At 37.2% G+C, this 22054-nt stretch overlaps 3 protein-coding genes across 5 annotated transcripts; 2 read left to right on the forward strand and 1 right to left on the reverse strand.

Moving 5' to 3' along the window:
• Positions 1-3468: 3468 nt before the first annotated feature.
• On the reverse strand, positions 3469-7941 carry LOC308689083 (protein unc-119 homolog B-B-like). Of its 2 annotated transcripts, none has more exons than XM_081362636.1 (5): positions 5693-7941; positions 5491-5604; positions 4126-4216; positions 3841-4013; positions 3469-3750 (listed from the first exon to the last, which is right to left on the reverse strand). In XM_081362636.1, exons 1-5 carry the CDS (start codon positions 5973-5975, stop codon positions 3617-3619), a joined length of 795 nt encoding a protein of 264 aa, XP_081218762.1. In that variant the 5' UTR covers positions 5976-7941; the 3' UTR covers positions 3469-3616. The 2 variants fall into 2 exon arrangements, with proteins under 2 accessions (XP_081218762.1, XP_081218763.1); XM_081362637.1 differs by having other exon boundaries at positions 3822-4013; positions 5693-6092.
• Positions 7942-9294: 1353 nt separating this feature from the next.
• Positions 9295-13531, forward strand: LOC308688981 (uncharacterized protein). The gene is made up of 2 exons (XM_081362473.1): positions 9295-9439; positions 10467-13531. Exon 2 carries the CDS (start codon positions 10475-10477, stop codon positions 12224-12226), a length of 1752 nt encoding a protein of 583 aa, XP_081218599.1. The 5' UTR covers positions 9295-9439; positions 10467-10474; the 3' UTR covers positions 12227-13531.
• A 768-nt stretch (positions 13532-14299) lies between these two features.
• On the forward strand, positions 14300-17528 carry LOC308688889 (uncharacterized protein). 2 transcript variants are annotated; one of them, XM_081362327.1, is made up of 2 exons: positions 14300-14500; positions 15299-17528. In XM_081362327.1, exon 2 carries the CDS (start codon positions 15606-15608, stop codon positions 16905-16907), a length of 1302 nt encoding a protein of 433 aa, XP_081218453.1. In that variant the 5' UTR covers positions 14300-14500; positions 15299-15605; the 3' UTR covers positions 16908-17528. The 2 variants fall into 2 exon arrangements, with proteins under 2 accessions (XP_081218453.1, XP_081218452.1); XM_081362326.1 differs by having other exon boundaries at positions 14372-14500; positions 15295-17486.
• Positions 17529-22054: the final 4526 nt, after the last annotated feature.

Genomic DNA, 22054 nt, shown 5'->3' on the forward strand with positions numbered 1-22054 from the left:
CAATGTCCATTGAACTCTATTGGTAACGACGGAACTTGCGACCATAGTTGGCCAACGATGCTTTCGGGAAACGCACCCCAGATCGACAATTTATTTCAAATGTTTTATTTTGTGTTGTTGTTAAAAAAAATGAATGTTGAATTTTTATGAACATGGTAAAAATGGGTAACACTTTACAATAAGGTTCATTAGATAGAATTAACTAATTGATGCAAGGAGGAGATCCAGTCAGATGATTAAGTCAATAATAGTCTGTTAATAATAATAATAAATGAAGAGTAAAATCATCTGACTGGATCTCATTTAAAATGGCTTTGCGTGCGAAATTGAGCGAATATGATGGCGGAAGGTTTAAGTACCTGCCAACAGTTCTCTGAGAGCCACTCTGAATCGCACCACAGGGCTGTCTTTGGAAATTTGCATGGGACGTCCTATGTCATTATTACCGTATGATGCACCGTTGTTATGAGCAGGTCCTACTGGTCCTTTAAAGGACACTTTACAGGAGTATTTGAAATTGATGACGAATTCTTTGAAAAATACTCATTTCACTGCTCTCGGTGCTCAAAACGCAAAAGAATTGACAATCGCTGCTTTCAATTTATGGGTTCAAAACCCCGTACAAGTGGGGGATCAGGTTCTAATTGAGAAAATTGGGATTTCTGGGCCCATGGCCACTCGATATGCTGGCCCTCATCCAATGTTGTTGCATGGCAACTCCAACCTCTGTACTTGTTTAAATTGAGCCAGGTGTGACTCGATGGATGCATGTGACTCAAATTAAACTTGTTCCTTCTCCTGCTTGCTCTACTAACCTTCCCGATTTTTCTTAAATCCCACATGTGAAGTGAAGAAACACACTTATTTAACCCAGAATGTGAAATAGTTGTTGCTGCTATAATTGCTGTAATGCACAAGTAATGCCTAAAATTTCTTTTATTTTCTCTTATAGGGATGCTGAATGATGCATTTTCAGAGAATGCTGATATAATGCTCTCTTTCCAGAAAAATGTCTGAAATGATTGAAGTTGTGCGTTTGTTGCGAGTTATGTTTGTCTCTACATATTTTTTATATCTACTCCTATCATTTCTTAGGCATGAATAGATGCTATCTGGAGACTATTTGAATACCATCTATCCAAACAGACTGATGTTTCAAAATGCGGTTCAAAAACCAAGAAAGAAAGAGTTGGCCAAATACCTCAGCTCAAAAGAGAGAAAAACTGATGATTTATGCATTCATTCGCTTGTGTGTTTGTATCTATGCTAAAGGGTCAAAGGAAATTGTTTATGCTCCTGCTAAAATTATTGATCGAAGTGTATGAGGATATTGTTTAAAAATAATCTTGTGTGAGTCAAGGAGGATTCAAGTGGGGGATTGATGAATCAGAAAATGAAAAAATGATATTTCTTGCTTGTTTTATCATTCGCTTATGTTTTATCATTAATCATTTGAAATATGTTTAATGCTTTTCTTTTATTAATCTTTATGCCTCAAATGTAGCTGATTGACTAGGGTGAACTTTTGTACTTGCTGTTTAAATGATGGCAAAAGTGTATACGTTTCCGATAGACAGACCACAAATGTTCGAATGTCTCAGAATAAAGTGATACACGAATGTTATCTTAGCTAAACATCTTGCAGTGTACAGGCTAACACCTCACAGTGTGAAAACATGAAAACTAGATAACCTATGCTTGTGTCTTGTGTGTCTGCTTCGATGCAATCTACTATAAAAAGAGGAACTTGTCTCTGTTCCGATAAGCAACTAGGGAGATCAGTTTCTGTACAGGTCAGTCTATCTTTGGACTCCTGCCTTTTCAAAGAGAGATCTCTCAAACAACTTGTTTATCTTTAGACAAGAATATTATACTCAGAGTGGATTGAATTATATTTTACTTAGAAGTGATTTTAACTGTTCATTTTATGTTTCATTATTAAACTTTTAATCCTGATAATGGAATTAATTTTACTCTTCATTTATTATTTGATTGTCTGCTGTTAAGAAATTAAATTTGACCTAATCATCTGACTGGATCTCCTCCCTGCATCAATAATGTATTAACTATGAACTAACAATGAGCAATACATTTGTTACAGTATCTATTAACCTATATTAGTTAATAAAAATACGGCTGTTCATGTTAGTTCACAGTGCATTAGCCTAACTAATGTTAACAAATACAACCTTCGATTTTAACAATGTATTAAAAAATGTTGAAGAAGTAGGCTATTGTCCATTCTTAGTTCATGTTAACTAAGGTAGTTATCTAATGTTAACTACTGAACCCTACTGTAAAGAGTTAGCTACCTAAAAATGTCTTCATGAAGGTAACATTTCCCTGAAAGTCAATTCCAGGCGACAAATAGGCCTACTGTATTGCCACTTAATAAAAAAACTGAAACTTCTGATCAACATTGCATATGAAATATATTAAAATAATGTTTTTTTTTTGTTTTTTTGTTTTTTTATCAAACATAAGCGTTCATATTAATAAACACTTGAAATATTCTTACCACTCCTCGCGCGTACTGATCTGGCATCAGCGCAGGTCGCGCGCTCACAACACTGAGAAGCGCGGCGCCGATTATTATGAGAACTGCGGTCATGTTCATTCAATATGACATCAACGGGTTATTCGCACTCTCAAAACTACCTCATTAATTTTAAGTATAAAACAACAGCAAATCACGAGTATATGCTCGAGCACATATAAAACAGCAAATAGAAAAAAATAGAAAAAGACGATCAAGTCACTGAGAATAGCCTGTTGGAGGTAGGCTATTCTTCATCCACACAGTCACGGTTTGTCCTCTGTTTCATATGACTTCCCAAGAGGGTATTGCTTTGATAAATACATCTGTCCTGCACCCCTCTCTCTCTCTCTCTCTCTTCATCTCAGTAGGAGTATCCGTCTAAATATTTGACCCCATGAATGCTCGTGTGACCCCTGATCACAGCCAGGTTGCTAAATAACCTCATGGAACTCAAAATAGGCCATGAAGAAGTGAAAAACATGTTTGAGGAGAAAGGCATATATTATAAAACAGCATATTAGAATGATTTCTGAAGGATCATGGGACACATAAGACTAGAGTAATGATGCTGAACATTCAGCTTTGCCAGAAATAAATGAAATGAAATTTCAAAATATGTTTTTAAAAAAGTGGTATAATTTCTGCAATTATGCTGGGGCGTAAGACCCCCTGGTAAGAGGAAAAAGTACTGTGCATTGTGTTGTGATAAAAATAGACAGGATGTTTATGAGCTGTGGTGCGAGAGAATGAAGAAAGGGAAACATTAATTGCCATAAATAAATAAACCAGGCATGTTGTGGATCCTCAAGATGTCTGTTCTCTTAATCTTCATCAGGGCTTCCCTTTAACCTATAGCCTACATATATTCTCAGAGTTGACAAAACATGGAATCACCAGCATCCTGATTCACTGTTTTTTTATTTTTTATTACAGTGCAAGCAACACATCTCCCCAGCACAAACATCAGTAAAGTAACAAAGACATGCCTTTGTCTAGTTTATGGTTTATGAAACCAAATATACAACGCTAATCTGTATATTATATTACCAGTCTTCTGCAGCCATACTGCAGAAGTGTTTAGCTCTGATTCTCATTGAGCTCCAGCCCCTGGTTGAAGGAGTACTCTGCCTTATGGTGCATTATCAGTGTGTTTTTGGCGAAGTAGAAGCTGTCTGACCGTGTCTCAAAAGGGTGGCTGATCATCTCCTCAACTGAAAAAACAGAACATAGTTGACATTGTACACTTACACACGCACCATAAGTTTGTGTGGAAATGCATTACATGTTTGTGTGTTCCTCACTGGTGTGTGAATCCAGGTCTGGTAAGCAGTAGATGTGTTCACAGGTGTTTCTGCTGTTTGGGATACAGAAACCGATCTCAAAGTCAAACGTCTTCAGCAGTAGATCCCTGAAGTAATGCCTCTCAATCAGCCGAAACTTGTTCACTGCCTTACCACCCACGGTAAACTCAACTCTGTTCAGAAGAGAGAGAAACCGCTTTGCAAACAGACTATTTTTATGGTTATTGATTCTGATTAAATATTTAGATCTATTCTAAAGGCAATCATATTAAAAATAAGACATACGTGGCTCCAATCTCCCTGAGATTTAGAAAAGCTGGACTGAAATGATACTGAATGAAACGGCCTGCATCCAGCTCTATGATATCCTTTATTTCTGTGAAGAAGAAGAAGAGGAAGAGGAAGTAGAAGTTTTATTTACACAGTGCCTTTCTACAAGCTAAAGATTGCTTAACAGGAGAATACAGTGATGTACATTCAAAGTAGGCTACAATTTATCAAAAATACATTTCAAACAAGTAGATTTTCAGCTGAGACTTGAAAACGAATAGAGAAGAGATATTACGAAGAGAAGGGGGCAGTGGGTTTCATGGCTTGAGAGCAGTAACACAAAATGATCTTCCACCTAAAGTCGACAGTCGAAATCTAGGAATGGACAAAAGGCCAAGTTCAGACGACCTAAGAGATCTAGTGGGCAGGTATGGGTGTATTAAGTCAGAGAGGAAGAGAGGCACAAGTCCGCAGGAGCGTTTTAAAATGAATGTGTGAAGCAACAACAAGTGAATAATGTGAGCATTGCATCTGGTCAAGGTAAGGTCACTTTTCTACATACTGCAACCTTCTAGTGTGCTTCTTTGGTAAGCCAATAAACAAGGCATTGCACTAATCCAGACGTGAAGTAATTAATGAATGTACCAAGGTTTCTGCATCAGCCAAATCTAGAGAGGAACGGGACGTGCAATATATTGTCCAGGTGATAAAAAGAGCTTTTAACAATTGCAGCAATATGGGAACCAAAGGAAAAAGAAGAGTCAAATAAAACACCAAGATTGCAGACAGAGGATGAGGGTTTAACAAGAACCCCATCTATGTCAAAATACAGATTCATTCTTTTGACTGGTGTAGTGGAGCCAATCAGCATTATTTCAAACTATTCATATAAAATGGTCAACTGAAATAAAGCTGAAATAAAATAAAATATAAATATTGGATGAAAAGTTTAAATGAAAATGTATATAATAGTTTATCAATAATACAATATATAATCATACAAGGGCGTAGATTTGGTTTGAACATTGGGGGGGTTGAAGTTTGGGTCTGCATATTTTTCATGTGATCATGGTATAAATATTGGGGGGGTTGTAATGCATAGATTTAAATATTGGGGGGGGGGGGGGGGATCTCTCTACCACAAATTACGCCCCTGTAATCATATATTAATAATACTAAGGGTGAAATACAAGACATTTTTGAAATGCTACTGCACATATTGTCCACTAGAGGGCAAATGACACATTTGACACCTCATTGGCATAAACAGTTGCAATCACAATCCGAGACATCATACTTGGCCAAGTTACGTGTCGTTTACAAAAACACACAGCCCAACCGAAAATAAGAGAATGCAATGTTGAAAACAAATTAACATACCTGTTGGACAGTGTCGTTTTATGTCCAGAATGACTGATCCACCTTCCAGGTCTCTTATTTTGAAGCGTGAGAAGCTAATATTGTAGATATTGTCTTCTGGGGAACACAGGTAATCTGCACACATAACCAATAACAGTAAAGAAAAGAAAAATATTGTGCATTAAAACAAACAAAAACACAAATAAGCTTGCGTCGTCCTCACCGTCTGTGTATCCTGGTAGTCTGAGGACATACTGAGGGGTCACAGGGTCACCTGGCTTCCAGTCCAGCAGCACCTCCTCTTTAGCTGCAAGTCCTTCTCCTGAAATAAACCCATTCCAGTCCTCCACATCCCTCTTATCCCCTCTGCCCTGCATTTCAGCTATTTCCTCCTCATCCTCTTCAGCTTCATCTTCCTCTAGTTCACTGTCCCCGCCTCTCTCAGAGGACAGTTCCTGCTCCATTTCTTCCTCACTTTGTAGTACTTTGACAACCTCACTGTCCATCTACAAATCTTTGACTAATTTTCCTCGAGTGTTTCTGTCAGGTTAACTAACACAGGTTTATCTGTTGTCAGGCACTCTCTGTGATTACCCTCAGCTCTTCTCTCATAAACTGTGTCTCAGTGACTCAAACAGATTAAGGCTATCTCAAACAGCTAATCCAAGCCAATCCTCAATTAAACACGGACACAGCAGCTATGGCATCAATGAAAGGACAAAAAGGAATATGAGATGAACAGAAAGAATTGAATGTAGATATGCAGCAGAACTGAGATATGGAGGATAGTGAGTGGATACAGAGAAAGAGATTACCAGGACTGATATGTATTAATATAGACACAGATAACAGAAAAAGTGGTAATGAAAGTGAGATGTTGATCTTACAGCTACCTATCTATAGTCATGTGAAAAAGAAAGTACACCCTTTTGAATTCTATGGCTTTGTGTATCAGGCCATAATAAAAAAATCATCTGGTCGTTAGCAGGTTTTAAAATGAGGTAAATAGAACCTCAGATGAACAATGACACATGACATATTGCACTGTGTCATGGTTTATTTAACAAAAATAAAGCCAAAATGGAAAAGCCATGTGTGACAAACTAACCACACCATATTATTTTATTGCTAGAAACACCTTTAGCAGCAAAACATAAAGTAATCATTTTCTGTATGACAGTAACAGTCTCTCACATTGAGGTTCGCGTGCATCTGTTTATGCACAGCTCTCTTAAGGTCCCACCACAACATGTCATTCTGGTTGAGGTCTGGACTTTGACTGGGCCTGTGCAACACTTTGATTCTTTTCTTTTTCAGCCATTCTGTTGTAGATTTGCTGGTGTACTTGGGATCATTGTCCAGTTGCATGACCAAATTTCAGCCAAGAGAGCCATTTGACTCTAGAATACTTTGGTATACAGAGGAGTCGACTCAAAGGCCCTGTTTACACCTGGTATTAAGATGCGTTTTGTCTGATGAGATCACAAGTAGACGAGGGAGAAGTGTTCTCGGTTCCGGCTGACCTAATTTATGCAGCCTAATAATCCTTTTACATGAATTGTAGAAATTGATAATGTGTTATGTGTATGCCAGGTTAAAGAGATGTGTTTTCAGTCTAGATTTAAACTGACAGAGGTTGTCTGCTTCCTGAACAATGCTAGGAAATCTGTTCCAAAGTTTAAGTGCTAAATAGGAAAAGGATTTACCGCCTGCAGTTGATTTTGATATTCTAGGTATTATCAACTGGCCAGAATTTTGAGAACGCAATAGACGTGAAGGACTATAATGAGTTAAGAGCTCGCTCAAGTACTGAGGAGCTAAACCATTTAATGCTTTGTAAGTAATTAGCAAGATTTTAAAATGTATACGATGTTTAATAGGGAGCCCATGCAGTGTTGACAGAACTGGGCTAATATGGTCATATACTTCCTGGTTCAAGTAAGAAATCTAGCTGCTGCGTTTTGGACCAGCTGGAGTTTGTTTATTAAGCCTGCAGGGCGACTACCCAGTTGAACATTACAATAATCTAGCCTTGAGGTCATGAATGCTAATGATATCTCCCTATAGCATGTACAGGGAGAAAAGCAACGTTCCTAGAACTAAGCCTTGTGGTACTCCATACTGAATTTGTGATTGATATGACATCTCTTCATTTACTGCTACAAACTGATAACGGTCAGATAAGTACGATTTAAACCATGCTAATGCAATTTCATTAATGCCAACATCATTTTTGAATCTATTCAAAAGAATGTTGTGGTCGATAATATCAAATGCAGCACTAAGATCCAGTAACACTCTCGTCATACTTGTTCAGTCTTTTTCTAATTGTACTGCCATGAACTTTAACATTTAACATGCTAACTGAGGTGCTAACTGTAGAGTCTGAGGTGTAGTTCTTTGTTTTTTGCATTTTGCAGCAAACTCTTTTATAGAGGTGATCACACTTGCTGATGATAAGTTAATCAAGACATTTGATTAGCAGCACCTGACTGCTACTCACCCTCTTCATTCCTATGGAAGAAGTAAGGGTGTACTTAGTTTGTCACACATGGCTTGTCCATTTTGGCCAAGTTTTTGTTAAATAAACATGATACGGTGTAATATATCATGTGTTGTTGTTCATATCATTTCAGGATGTATTTACCTAATGTTAAGACTTGCCAAGGATCAGATGATTTTCTATTATGTCCCGATACATAAAACCACAGAATTCAAAGGGGTGTCCTTTCTTTTTCATATGACTGCAAATATCAGGAGTGGCTCTCAACTAGTAGGTCTTGAACAAAAAATGGGTCACGGCTGGCGAAAATAATGCTAAATGAAAAAAAAAAATGCATTCAAAACTTTGGGGTCAGTGATAATTTTTTTTTATTTTTTATTTTTTGGCAAGGATGCATTAAATTGATCAAAATTTACATTGACTTATCAAAGATACTGATATGGTTAAAAAAGTTTTATATTTCATAGCCATCATAGGTTCCACAAAAATATGAAACAGCAACACTGATAGTAATTAGAAATGTTTCTTGAGCAGCAAATCATCATATTAGAATGATCATGTGTCACTGAAGACTGGAGTAATGATGAGAAAATTTAAATCATATAAATTGTAATATTTCATAATATAATTTTTTTACTGTATATTTTTATTAAATAAATGAAGCCTTGGTAAGCATAAGAGACTTATTTATAAAAAAAAAAAAAAAAAAAAACTTACTGACCCTAAACATTTGCATGGTAGTGTATGTCTGTTTATCAAAGGCTGTGCATCCAATTCAAATCTACAGTATTTTGGAACAACTTCATCTGTCACTTTGTACAGGCTAGTCAAAATAGGTAGATATCATCATGGAAAGGTATAATAACATATGTTACATAATAACACCATGAAGAAATTGAATCAAGAAAATATGACCTAGACTACATTAAATATAGATTGACTTGCATGGCATGTGTTTTTTTGTGCATTACTGGCTTTGTGTAGTAAATATTAATGTTAGATTTTTATTAATCAATAGGGTGGGTCCCTAGATGAGGGACACACACAAAATGTGCAGTGGTAGGGCGTACCCAGGTTTGAGAAGCACAGGTGCACAGGACAAAACTCTAGTGACATCTATGTCATCTTGTCAAAACAGTACTGTGGTGAGTCGGCGTCCTCATTAGAGTGATGTGCAGTTGATCAATCTGAATGTGATATGAGTCAACAGGATGTGTTCAAATATCTGCTCTTTATTTGCTTCCACAGCAGCACTGAAGGAGGGAAGAGGTGGAGCCACTCAACCACATCCTCTTCACCCTAACCTCTCACATCATCCCACTGTTGGCATGGTGATCAAACTGTCATTTCCTCATGTCACTTCAAAGTTTCAGCTAGGGGAGAGAAGTATCCCAGAAGGCACCACTGTGCAAACGAAGAAATCACAGTGCGTCAGGAAGAGACAACGTGATGAGTTCTGAACATCAGGTAGAGTTTATTTGTTTCTGTCAGTTGATTAAACCTAAACGAGAAGTAATACAGACATGGCTTGTTTTCGAGTTCTCGTTTGTTCTTAGTGAAGTACAAATATGCAGTGTGGATTTTATGCTGCTTTGTGACGTTGTGTGTTCGTTGTAGGCCTGGAGTGTTTATAGTCAGGCAAGTCAAATAAAATCGAAAGAACTATGTTATTTGGCAGTGGCTATCAGTATTAGAAATTCAAAGGGAAAAATGGCAACATTTCAAACATTACAAACTGGGAAACACGTGCTGGGTAACACAACTTATTTTTGCACTGACTGGCACACCGGCATACTGATCTAACAAAACCTAAAACCAATTGGAATTGGGTGTGTGTTGTTTTTGGCTGAGGCAGTGTATTCAATTGTTTTTTACAGTGATTACAAAAATAAATAAGTACATTTATTAATAGTGTTACACGATTCTATGCAGCCTCTAACTGCATAGATTACAGTATGTGGTAACACTTTAAAATAAGGTTCAGCAAATGAATATACAACAAAACATTGTGAACTAACAATACTTTTATATTATATTTATTAAAATATATATGCATACACACACTACTGTTGAAAAGTTTGGGGTCAGATTGATTTTATTTTTTGAAAGAAATTAACACTTTTTTTCATTAAGGATGCATTAAATTGATCAAAGTGAAAGTAAAGACATTTATAATGTTGCCAAAGATTTCTATTTTAAATAAATGCCGTTTTTTTTCCCCAACTTTCTATTCATCAAAGAATCCTGAAGAAAATATATTTCATCAAAAATATATAGCAGCAAAACTGTTTTCAACATTGATAATAAGAAATGTTTCTTGAGCACCAAATCAGCATGATAGAATGATATTCATATTTGTTAACTACAAAGATTTTAATGGTACTAATTCATGGTACTAATGCATAATGCACTGAACTTTATTGTAAGTGAATTCATTTTATTTTCAAATGTTTTCCCGTCATGGCTGTACTCATGTTGTCTCGATCTTTTACAGAAGTCAAAATGGAGATGACTTTACTGTCCATCACAGTGTGGTTCACTCACTTCCTCATCGCCTCAGCTCTTTATTACAACACACTGCCAACAAACACCACGAGTGACTACACTGAAACCACCCAAATAACTCCAGCAACAACAAAAACAAACCAAGAACCCAAGATCCTAATAAATGCAACATCTTTCTCACCTCTGACCACAAAAACACAGGAAAGCACAACAAACTTGCCCACTGAAGTGCATACACAGCCAAATACAACCCCAAATGTGACATCCACGCAGGAAACAACATCCCTGCATCAACACAACAGCAGTCCTCCATCTCAGAATGGCGTGATGGATGATGACGTAGGTGTTAGCAATGCTAGTAGTGTTGCTATGAGCCACACAAATACAAGTCATACAACAGTTTCCACTAACTTTGCAAGACTGACGGCACAAAATAATGAAACAGTAACAATGTCAACTGCGAGTTACACTGATGAAGGACAGCCAAATACAACCCCAAATGTGATGTCCACACAGGAAACAACATCCCTGCATCAACACAACAGCAGTACTCCACATCAGAACGGCATGATGGATGATGACGTAAGTGTTAGCAATGCTAGCAGTGTTGCTATGAGCCACACAAATACAAGTCATACAACAGTTTCCACTAACTTTGCAAGACTGATGCCACAATATAATGAAACAGTAACAATGTCAACTGCGAGTTACACTGATGACGGACGAACAGTTCAGACTGCAGACACCTTATCAGACCTGCTCAGCAGTGTCTCAACAGTTCCCTGGAAAGACAAGACAGAGAAAGCGGATGATAGAACAAAAGCAGATGAAGGAAATTATGAAACGAACTCCACCCAGGCCACATTTGCTAATACGAATGAGTCGAGAGGAACACTGAGCACTGAGGGAAGTGACAGCTTCACCAGTGAACACAGAGAGGAACCTTACGAAACAGCAGCAAATACAATTGGTGTAAGTGCTGCAACTGCAACAGCGGGAAACGATTGGTCAACATCACAAAGCACAGACATTCCCCCGATCACACCGGCTTACACAACAGCACGAGACCCAACAGTTACAGATGCACCTGAATATCACACCTCAATAGGTGGTGTCAATCGCTCAACGACAGAGCAGAATATAAACAGATTCACAAACTCTACTGCACACACAGGAAGAGAAAACATTACAGGAACAGACACACCCGGTGGTACCACCACCTATAACAACAACTCTATCATAACTGATGTCCTTAACGATGCCACAACCAACAAAACAAACAAAACTGACACAGAAAGCAAAGCTTGGCCTACATGTTTGAACCCAAACCCCAAATCTCGTCAATCCACACTGATGTGCTTCATCACAGTGTGGACTTTAGCAATGACTGCTACCATATTCCTAGGGATAACCGTCTTCCTGTGGGTGCGTCTGTCTGTCTTTAAAAAGAAGAGGAAGCGGAGGGAGAAGGGAGGCCAGACGTGCGAGAAAGAGAGCCTTTGGGCCGACCCCAAAGCATCGGTGCAGGAGAGAGTGGAATTCTGGTATGTCAATGGATCCACGATGGAGGCCGACAGGAAGCAGAAAGACAGAAAGAGGCAGGCGAGGATGAAGATAAGAGGACAGGAACAGGATAGGAATGAGAATGACCTGTGGATTCAGCCTAAAGTGACTGTGGATGACATAACAGAGTTCTGGTACGCTAACAGGCGCATGAAGGAGGAGAGGATGCTGGACACCGACACGTAGTTATCAACTTTGAAAGACACCACAGGAAACAGTGTGAACAGATGTACCTTCAGGCTTCTGCCAAAAACACAAGGAGATTTTGATGGAAACTTTATTTGAACAAGTAAATAAGACGTTACGTCTGTGATCCAACATGGACCTGATTTGTGCTCAGCTGTACACTGTAAAAAAAAATCCAACTTCCATTTTGTCAGATATTGGAATTTTCGTAAATATGAGTTTCCTATTCAGAAATTGGACATGAACAGCCTCTAAAGTCGCGTTTTATACAGGGAAATTTGAAGTTTACGTGTTGGGTGATCCATAAAAAAGCCAAAAGTGAGAACTGTATATGACTGTTAATTTTTATTCGTTTTTCCCACAACATCTGTGCATATCATATTGTATTTGTATGAATTTTTCACAATAAAAATAGGATTTATTTGAATGAAATTACAGACTTGTCAACAAGCTGACTATCTAGATGTAGTGAATCAAATTGGGAGGGTAATGTTCAACAAATGGGATGCTGTATTTTATTCTAAATCCATTGGATATTGATTAAATATCTTCTATACATTTTGGCTTTAATAAGATTTCCCCAGGAAATAGACAAAAATTAAGCTGCGGTCCAATTCTTTTTAACAACAAAGCACTTGAAAACGACAAACTTGTAATTACAACTTGGGAAGTAGGAAATTTCCGATGAAGGCAATCCAACTAACAGACAGCTGAGCATGTTCAGTTTGATCACTGATTATGCACTTGAATAATTTGTGATTTGGGTCAAAACATGGGGACATAATGTCAGCATAAATATATGTTATTTAGAATTAATATATGTGTTAGCTCTGTGTAATGTTTTTGATTACATTTTGTTGTAAAAGTTGTGTTTTCTTCTGTGAAGTTTCTTCCATTTTTATGAGTATACACAACTTTCTTAGTGTACAGAAGTAATTTTATATAATCTTTTCAGTTTGTTCAAACGTAAACACTCTTTGTTTGTCTAACTTTTGTTCTACATCACAATTTTGTAGTCTTAATGCACATATTAACTTAAAATGCAAATTTGCTGAACTTAGATCCACAAATAAAAACACATTATTTATTAAAAAAATCCATCTATTTATAGAACTTATTATGTTTGATGAAAGCACAGGCCTATTTCGTTAATTGTTAAGTTGAAACAGCATAAGTTACTTAGAAAAGATAAACAGAATAACATAGGGTGCTTTTCCTTCCTTGGAAAAGTGAAGGGAACACATAAACTTTAACCACAGTCATTTTTGCTACACTGTCGGAAAATTCAGAATGTTTCTGGCTTATAAAAAAAAAAAAAAAAAAAAAAAAAAAACCCATTCCCAACCTAAATAAAAATACACAATATTTAATATGCAACTTTTAGTGATTTTTTTTGAGCAAACATTATAAAAATCTCATAGTGCGTCTTACTCTTGTAAAGATAAACTGAAATAAAATAAATATTGATTCTGAGATGGTGTGAATCACCATTTTGAGTGCTATAACAGATAATGCAAGTTTCTGTTGTGCATGAGTGGTTAAAAAGAGTGAGAGACAATGCCATGAAAAAGTGTTCAATATACTCAGAATGAGGAAATGATAGTGATAAGTACTGAGAAGTAAAAAGTCAACAGAAAGAAAAGATATCACGATATCACGTGCATGTTAAAATGCCTAAATTAACATTTTTTACTAAGATTTTCAATTAGCAAATCCTGTGTCCGTTACTTAGATTGAGAAAATGAGAGGGCAGGACATACGTCTCTCAGAATAGTTTAAGCAAACTTGACTTTTTTTTATTTTATTTTCTTACTTCTCTTAATTTGCAATACCCTCCTCCACCCCAAAAACACATATCGTGCACATATACACGCATACACTCAAAAAGACACGATTGCACTTAGCGGCATAGTTGTACTGACAAACTAGAGTCAAAACCCACAGAAGTGTCAACACACCCTGAGCTTCCCATCAGGGCCATGGCTTCTCTTTTTCTACTTCAGCCTCAGATAATAATTTACACTATATCAAGTTTTGCACATACTTTTTTGCACATTTTTTAATCTTTCGGCTACAGCGTCTCTCGTCCAGATGCAGGCAGTGATATGACATATTCAGAGGGTGGAGAAATCTAAGAGGGCATGTAGGAGTGAGAGAGGAAGAGAAATGAACAGGATATAGGTGTGCACTGCATGCGAATGTGTGTAGATGTTCACATGTGCAGTTTAGTCTTGGTGGTTGGAGCTTGCAGTGACTTAACCCAGAGGCATGAAGGTAAGTGGCAATTGCACTTATTCATAAAGGGATCAAATGGGAGACAAACTGTAACCAGTTTGTGGCTGTGATGTTATAAGATGCCTGAGAACAGGAGACCACATAAAAAGAACGAAAAAAAAAATCACTACATGCAGCTTGGAGAAACAATGTCACAGTGACAGTCAAATCACATCTAGTAACTATGGTAAATGTGCATTGAAATAACCTGTGGACGTACCTCTATTCTGCCCGTCAAATGGAGTGCAGCTCATCTGGTAGATAGAGCATGGCGCTAGCAACGCCAATGTCATGGGGCTCAATTCCCAAGAAAGTCACTTTGGATGAAAGCATCTTTCAAATAAATTAAAGTACATTCAATTTAATTCTACCTTCTAGCAATAAATAAATGGATAATATAGGAAAATATAATATAATAGTATGAAGTGTTTCTTGAGCAGCACATCATCATATTAAAATGATTTCTGAAGGATCATGTGACACTGAAGACTGGAGTATTAATGCTGAAAATTCAGCTTTACCATCACAGGAATAACTTACATTTTAAAAGATTAGAATAGAAAATTAACATTTAACAGTGTTACTGTTTAACTGTATTTTTGCAGCCTTAGTGGACATAAGAGACTTCTTTTAAAAGCATTCAGAAAATCCTATGAACCCCAAACTTTTTTATATGTATTTTATATAATTTATATTTTTTTACATTTAAACCCAAAAAAAAGAGTAATCATTTTGTGACTAATTGTCTTTTTCTTCCGCTGTCTTTTTTACTGTGTCACATGTTTATTTCAAAGCTAGATTCGCTTGTGCTACACTGAAACAGACACAGAGAAGAAAAAGGAAGAACAGGGGTGTGTAAAACTTTCCGGCCCAGATTCACGCAAGATTACCTCAGCAGATCACCAAGCACACAGAGAACAAGAAAAACCAAAACAACGAATGACTTCTGCCAGATGCTTTCCTTTAATATATAGTCAGGTGTTGGAGGTTTCCTACAATTTCTGTCACATTCTCGAGCCTCAAAGTGGATCTCCAAAGACATCAGCTCACCTGAGCAATTTTGTTTTGCACAAAGACAGAGATTGCTGACTTTTCAGGCAGTAGTATGAGCATCATGAGGCTCGTTTTTAGCAATTTACTGCTGTATCTTGCTCTTGGAGCCTGTTTCAAGTTCACTGATGCACAAGTGTCAATAGAGACAGATATCACCGCCATTGCAGAACCGAATAACATCACTGAAATGTCCATTTCTGAAAGCACCGCTGCTGGACCACTGCAGGACATCAGTGATGTCCCTGAACTACAGACAACACCATATCTGTCTCCCACACTTGTTTATCAATCGAGCACCGTGCCTGAAGAACCAACAACTGTGAATACCATGCCAGTTAATAGTGAGACTGAACAAATAACAGCAGAATCTGCTCCTGAAACAACACCACCTGATCAAATAGAGCAGACCACAATGATCACTACTAATGTGCCTCCTAATGTGGAAACAGGAGTAGCTGAACAAATAACTTCAGATGCCCCAAGCACACGTCAATATGAAACGACTGTTGGCTTTACTTCTTCTGAGTTGACCAGTCCTAAAGAACATCCTCCAGATGAAATCACCACAGCAGATGATCCTATGTCTACTGATTCAACAGAAGCCCTCAATCCCACATCCATAACGTTTCAACCACCTGCAGACTGGACTGCGTCCCCGTCCAACCCCATGGAGACCAGCACAATAACCTCCACTGCAACTCTAACATCATCTTCACAGTTGTCTCAAATTACTCCTGAAGGGCACTCACACTCGGCGTTTGATGACGAATCAGTCTCCACCCAATTTACCGCTGTCACCACCGGTGGAAATGTCGGGCAAAGTATGATTCCCATACAAACAAACTGGTTATTAATAATCGTAGTGTGTGTGATCGTCTTTTGTGTGCTATGTGTTTGCATGATTCTGTTTGTCCAACGGCGAAAGAAAAACGCCTCACGGACATTTGGCCCCATGTACGTGAATGGACAAAGTAAACGTTCCAAGAAGAAAAAAGGGGCGGAGGATGACGCATGGGCGGGGCCTGTGAATCTGGAGGCGGGGGTTGAATGTGACGCTGAAGTACAGGAGGGTCTTCTGCCTGATGATGGGAAAAAGGATGGAGACGATATGGTGCTCAGCACTTTCGCCGCCCTGGACGAAGGTGACATGTCTAATGGTGGAGTGGGTGGGGAAGGTACTAAAGAGGCGCAGAAATGGGAGAAGCAGGAACCTCTGCTTTACATAGATGAGGATGTGGGCGAAAACAAGGCAGGAGAAACACTGGCAGAGAACAAGACACAAAAAGGAGATGACAAAAGTGAAGAGAAGGAGTTGAACGGAGGAGAAACGTTCTGTCTCACCACAGCCGTCTAATAGACTTCTTCAATGAATGAATATTAAGGATTTAATATAATTGACCATCTTGATTACATCATGTGTATCAAACAAGGACTAAGTAGGCTAATATAGATTTGTAAATAGGCTATTGTTTGAACATCACAATTCATTATGAACAATGACGCAATGTATAATGATCTAAAACGCTCAAGGCCCATTCACACCAAGAACGATAACTATAAAGATAACTACAGTATATTAGCGTCCTCACCAGCGGACGATATTGGATGGATGAATGGATGGATCATCAGCTGGATAAAATCGTTCTGAAAGTGACTCCAACGAGATTGTTTCACTGTGCCGTTATCGTTATAGCTGTGGTGTGAACTCTGCTATATGTTGCACATTTTATTTATCCAAAGATGAGTAGGTTGTGTATTTTGTACCACATTTGCAACTGCTTTTTATAACTTTATTAAAATTTAATTTTAATTTAATCTTCATTTTTAAATGGTGTTTTTTGTTACATAGGGACTACTGAAAAGACATTTAGAAGTTTATTTTAAAATGCCAAGTATTAAAAATAAAAAAAGCTCTGTAAACGTGCATTTTTGCAACACTATTAAGTGTATCGTATTGGGTAATGTTCGACACACACTAAAGGTGATGATACACAGGGCAACTTTTTGAGCAATGTTGCTGGGCAATCTTGCCGAGTGATTGTTGCTTGGCCACTTCCCCATTGAAAATGAGCAATATATTTCTATCTGGATAATTTAGATTGGTTGTGGGCCCTGTGTCTCACCTGGTTGCCCGTTGACGGCAACATTGCTCAAAAAGTTGCCCTGTGTATCATCACCTTTAGTCTTCATGCCTACTTGAACACTTGGGCCAAATACAGGAAATACGTCATGTAAGTAGACAAGTGGTCAAGTGCAAAGACTGCAAGGGTGGGTATTTGGCCAGGCCCACATATGTATGAAATAGCTCAAAAAGGGTCTATAGCTATTGGTCAACATGGCGAACTCACATGACAAACTGAACCTATTGCAAAACTTGCATGGGGAAATCATGAGAATTTGCAGATCACATGGATTACCATTGAAACGACAGGATTTTTGTCGGCAAAAAAAAAAAAAAATAATAATAAATAAAGACAAAATAATTTCTGCATTAATTAATAATCATCATTCATCATTTGTAATGTTCACTATAGATGCAGATTTGTATCTTTATCTAAATCTAAAGATACAGTTGTACTACTACTTGGGTAAATGAATGAGGTTAGAGATAGTGCACTTATATAGTGCATTGATTAAGGCACACAATATGTTTAAAATAAACAGCTAACCTTTAAAGGGTTAGTTCACCCAAAACTTCTGTCACTCATTACTCGCCCTCGTTGCACATCTGTAAGACCTTAGAACACAAATGAAGATCTTATAATGAAATCAGAGAGCTTTCTGTCCCTCCATAAAGATCCAACTTTACACATTCAAGGCCCAGAACGATAGGAAAGACATCGTTAAAGTAATCCATGTGACTCCAGTGGTTTCAATTAAGTGGCGCGAGTGCTTTGTTTGAGAAAAAAACAACAACATAATTTACCACTTTACCACAATTTACCAGAATGTAAGTTTTAAGATTTTAAGAAAGTTAGCTTTTATCACTGTTAGCAAAGAGATTTATAGCATATCATATCAATGAATGATGGCACAATATACAATCAAATGATCTAAAATCGCCTATATGTATATGTTATATGCCTATATCAATATACAAACACTTCCTAATATTTTCTGTACTGATTTTGTGGGAAAATCTATAGAATTCTGTGGAATGGATTTAAACATGTTAAACTGAAATGATAAAAAGATGACTGAAAACTAAATGTGACTGTAGCCAGAAATAGATTTACACCTATAATCTCACTGAATTATAGAAAAATCAGAAGCCAGCAGCCCTTCTAATCTGGCAAGGAGTGCGCCAAATAGAAAATAGAGACGAATGCCATTGGTGGGTGCGAGGTCGGTTATCTTTGGCCACAAGTGTATGTATTTAAACCAAGAACAATAATTGAAAATATATCAGACTCTATGGGTTTTATTTCTTCTTAAATATCTAACAAGTTGTTTTTTTTTTAAACATACTTTGGTATTTCTGACATAATTGCCCATAGTGTGAAATCCATAACATGGAGACATTGTTGTCTATTGTGTAAAAGCCCATTACCAGCAAAACCTTTTATATGGGTAACATTTCAAATTATCATAATGATATATCAATGAGGCATCATATTCCACTGAATAAACTGTTATTACAAATGACCACCAGATGGAGCTCCTGACAAGATTACCAACTTTCTCTTTTTGTATTCTAATATATATTGTATATTATATATATTATATATATATATATATATATATATATATATATATATATATATATATATATATATATATATATATATATATATGGTCGCTGTGATTTGGCTAAGTAACACATGTTCCTGGATCAATATATTTTGTTGATCCTAGAACAACATTCCTGTATGAAAACATAGTCCTAACCCTTTCCCTACTCTGGAGCATAACCCTAACCATTTTTTTTTTATTATTATTCTAGGTAAATTATTTATGGAATTTATGGAAATTATTTATTTTTTCCCTTTCTTTTTGTGTAATCACTTTATTTAATCACTTCATTTATAAAGCACAATTAAACACAACTTCCATTGACCAATGTGCTATACAGAATGCAAAAGTTTAAAATAAAAAACCATAACAAGATAAAAGACAAAGACAAACGGGACAGCCGCCGCATCAACATTCATTTTGTATAAGACAGATCAAATAAAAAGTCTTTAACCTCACTTTAAAGATGGACAGGGTGGGTGCAGTTCTAATTTCAAGAGGGAGATTGTTCCAAAGTCTTGGAGCAGCAATCTCCTCTTAAGTTTCGATCTAGGAACCACTAAGAGGCCTAAGTTCGCAGACCTAAGAGCTCTTGTAGGTTGGTGGACTGTCAGCAGATCAGAAAGGTAAGACGGAGCTAACCCATTTAGTGACTTAAAAACTAATAGCAGAACTTTAAAATTAATTCTGTGACACACCGGCAGCCAGTGAAGTGACTGAAGGACAGGAGTTATATGTTCCCGTTTACGAACTCCTGTCAAACCTCTAGCTGCAGTATTCTGGACTATCTGCAGGCGGTTTATGGATGATTGACTGATCCCCAAATAAAGCGAATTGCAATAATCCAGCCTTGTAGTGATAAAACCATGTATAACATTTTCAAAATTTGAGAATGAAAGGAAATACTTTTTTTTTTTTACCAGGGTTCGAAGCTGGTAGAAGCTTGCCTTCACAACTTGATTTACCTGTCTATCAAGCTTTAGGGCACTATCCAAAACCACACCCAAGTTTTTAACATATGGCTTAACATAAGGTGCCAGGGCACCAAGATTTACATTTGTTGTGCCATGTACACTGGAAGATGTAAACACCATAACCTCAGTCTTACTCTCATTCAGACTTAAAAAAATCAGAGACATCCATGCTTTAACATCCTCAAGGCAGGCAGCCATCTGTTCTAAACTATTTTTATGTTTAAGAGGAAAATATATTTGTGTGTCGTCTGAATAACAGTGATAACTCAAGTCATATTTTCTAAAAATAGTACCTAAGGGAAGCATGTATAAAGAAAACAACATAGGGGCCAGTGTGGAGCCTTGAGGAATTCCACACGTCAGCTTTACAGAGGAAGATCGATAGTTACCAATGTTAACTGAAAAACTCCTGTTTGTCAGATAAGACTGAAACCAATGTAAGACTGAGCCTCTGATGCCCACTATGTGTTCTAAACGAGACAGCAAGACATTATGGTCTACCGTGTCAAATGCAGCACTTAAGTCCAGAAGTACCCATGCTACCGAATCTCCAGTCAGTGGCTAAGAAAATGTCATTGAGCACTTTTACAAGAGCTGTTTCAGTAGAGTGAAATTTTCTCAAGCCAGATTGAAATATATCAAAAATTGTATTGTCGACCAAAAATGTTTGAAGCTGGCACAGGACTACTTTGTCTAAATTTTTTGTTAAGAATGGGAGATTAGAAATAGGTCAAAAATTTGATAAATCGGAGGAATCCAAGTTAGGCCTCTTAAGTCTGGGTTGCACTGATGCATGTTTCAAATACTCAGGAACAACTCCTAACTCAATAAACGCATTTATTTATCAAATTTAAAAGTGTCGGACCCATTACATTAAAAACTTGTTTAAATAATCGTGCCGGGATAGTATCTAATGGTGAACCTGTAGGTTTTAGCTGCTTCACGGTGTCATTTAAAAAAGTTATTGAGATAGGTGTAAACTTACTGAGCAAGCCGTTGTAGTTTAACTGACCTGCAGGATCACAGTGGTCAATTGAATATTGTGTCTAATCCCGGCTATCTTATCTATGAAAAACTGGCAAAACCGCTCACATATAGCCACTGACTCAGTCGGGTAAATAGACACAACAGGGTTCAGCAAAGTATTAATAACATTAAAAAGGATTCTAGGGTTATTGTGATTCTTGTCTATAAGGGTAGAAAATAATCTGATTAGGCCACTCTCAACTCATTCTGATACTTAAAAAGGGAGTCTTTAAGCATCTCATAGGAGATCTGTAGTTTGTCCTTTTTCCATTTCCATGTCTCAGAGTCCGAGTAGTATTATTCACCATGGCTCAGGGATTGACTTTTGATGTTTTGTTTTCACTGGAGCGACATCATCTAAAATTGTACCGCAGATAGAATTAAAATTATAAAGTGTAGGCTACTGTGTACTGTGGTGTTATGTGTTTGTTCTTGCTGATTGAATTGTTTACTGCTGGCTGTGAAACAAATTGCCCCTTGAGGATAATAAAGGTGACCTAACCTAACAAACCTAACCATAACCTACTCCTAAAATCAAAGGAAGATGATAGGTCTACAACACTGATGTAGAAGCAGCTATCCCTAGTTGTAAACCTAAACTTGACATAAACAGTACACTTCTCCCTCAAATCCGATTGGTTGTAACATGTTGTATTTGGTTGGTATCACTATTACTTGGTATCACGTTCACCATATGGGAAAATACATTAATGAATTCAACTACAAAATGTTAATAACAAAAAGTGTTTGAGAGTTCTACAAAGGGTTA

Source organism: Scardinius erythrophthalmus (assembly GCF_964197995.2).
Source record: "Scardinius erythrophthalmus genome assembly, chromosome: 1".
NCBI lineage: Eukaryota > Metazoa > Chordata > Actinopteri > Cypriniformes > Leuciscidae > Scardinius > Scardinius erythrophthalmus.

Excerpts from the sequence above, each read along its gene's own strand:
- LOC308688889 (XM_081362327.1), top strand. The coding sequence starts at position 15,606 with ATGAGCATCATGAGGCTCGTTTTTAGCAATTTACTGCTGTATCTTGCT.
- LOC308688981 (XM_081362473.1), top strand. The coding sequence starts at position 10,475 with ATGGAGATGACTTTACTGTCCATCACAGTGTGGTTCACTCACTTCCTC.
- LOC308689083 (XM_081362636.1), bottom strand. The coding sequence starts at position 5,975 with ATGGACAGTGAGGTTGTCAAAGTACTACAAAGTGAGGAAGAAATGGAG. Across the intron at positions 5,605-5,692 it reads ACTACCAGGATACACAGACG|ATTACCTGTGTTCCCCAGAA; the intron begins GTGAGGACGACG and ends TTATGTGTGCAG. Across the intron at positions 4,014-4,125 it reads CTCAGGGAGATTGGAGCCAC|AGTTGAGTTTACCGTGGGTG; the intron begins GTATGTCTTATT and ends TCTTCTGAACAG.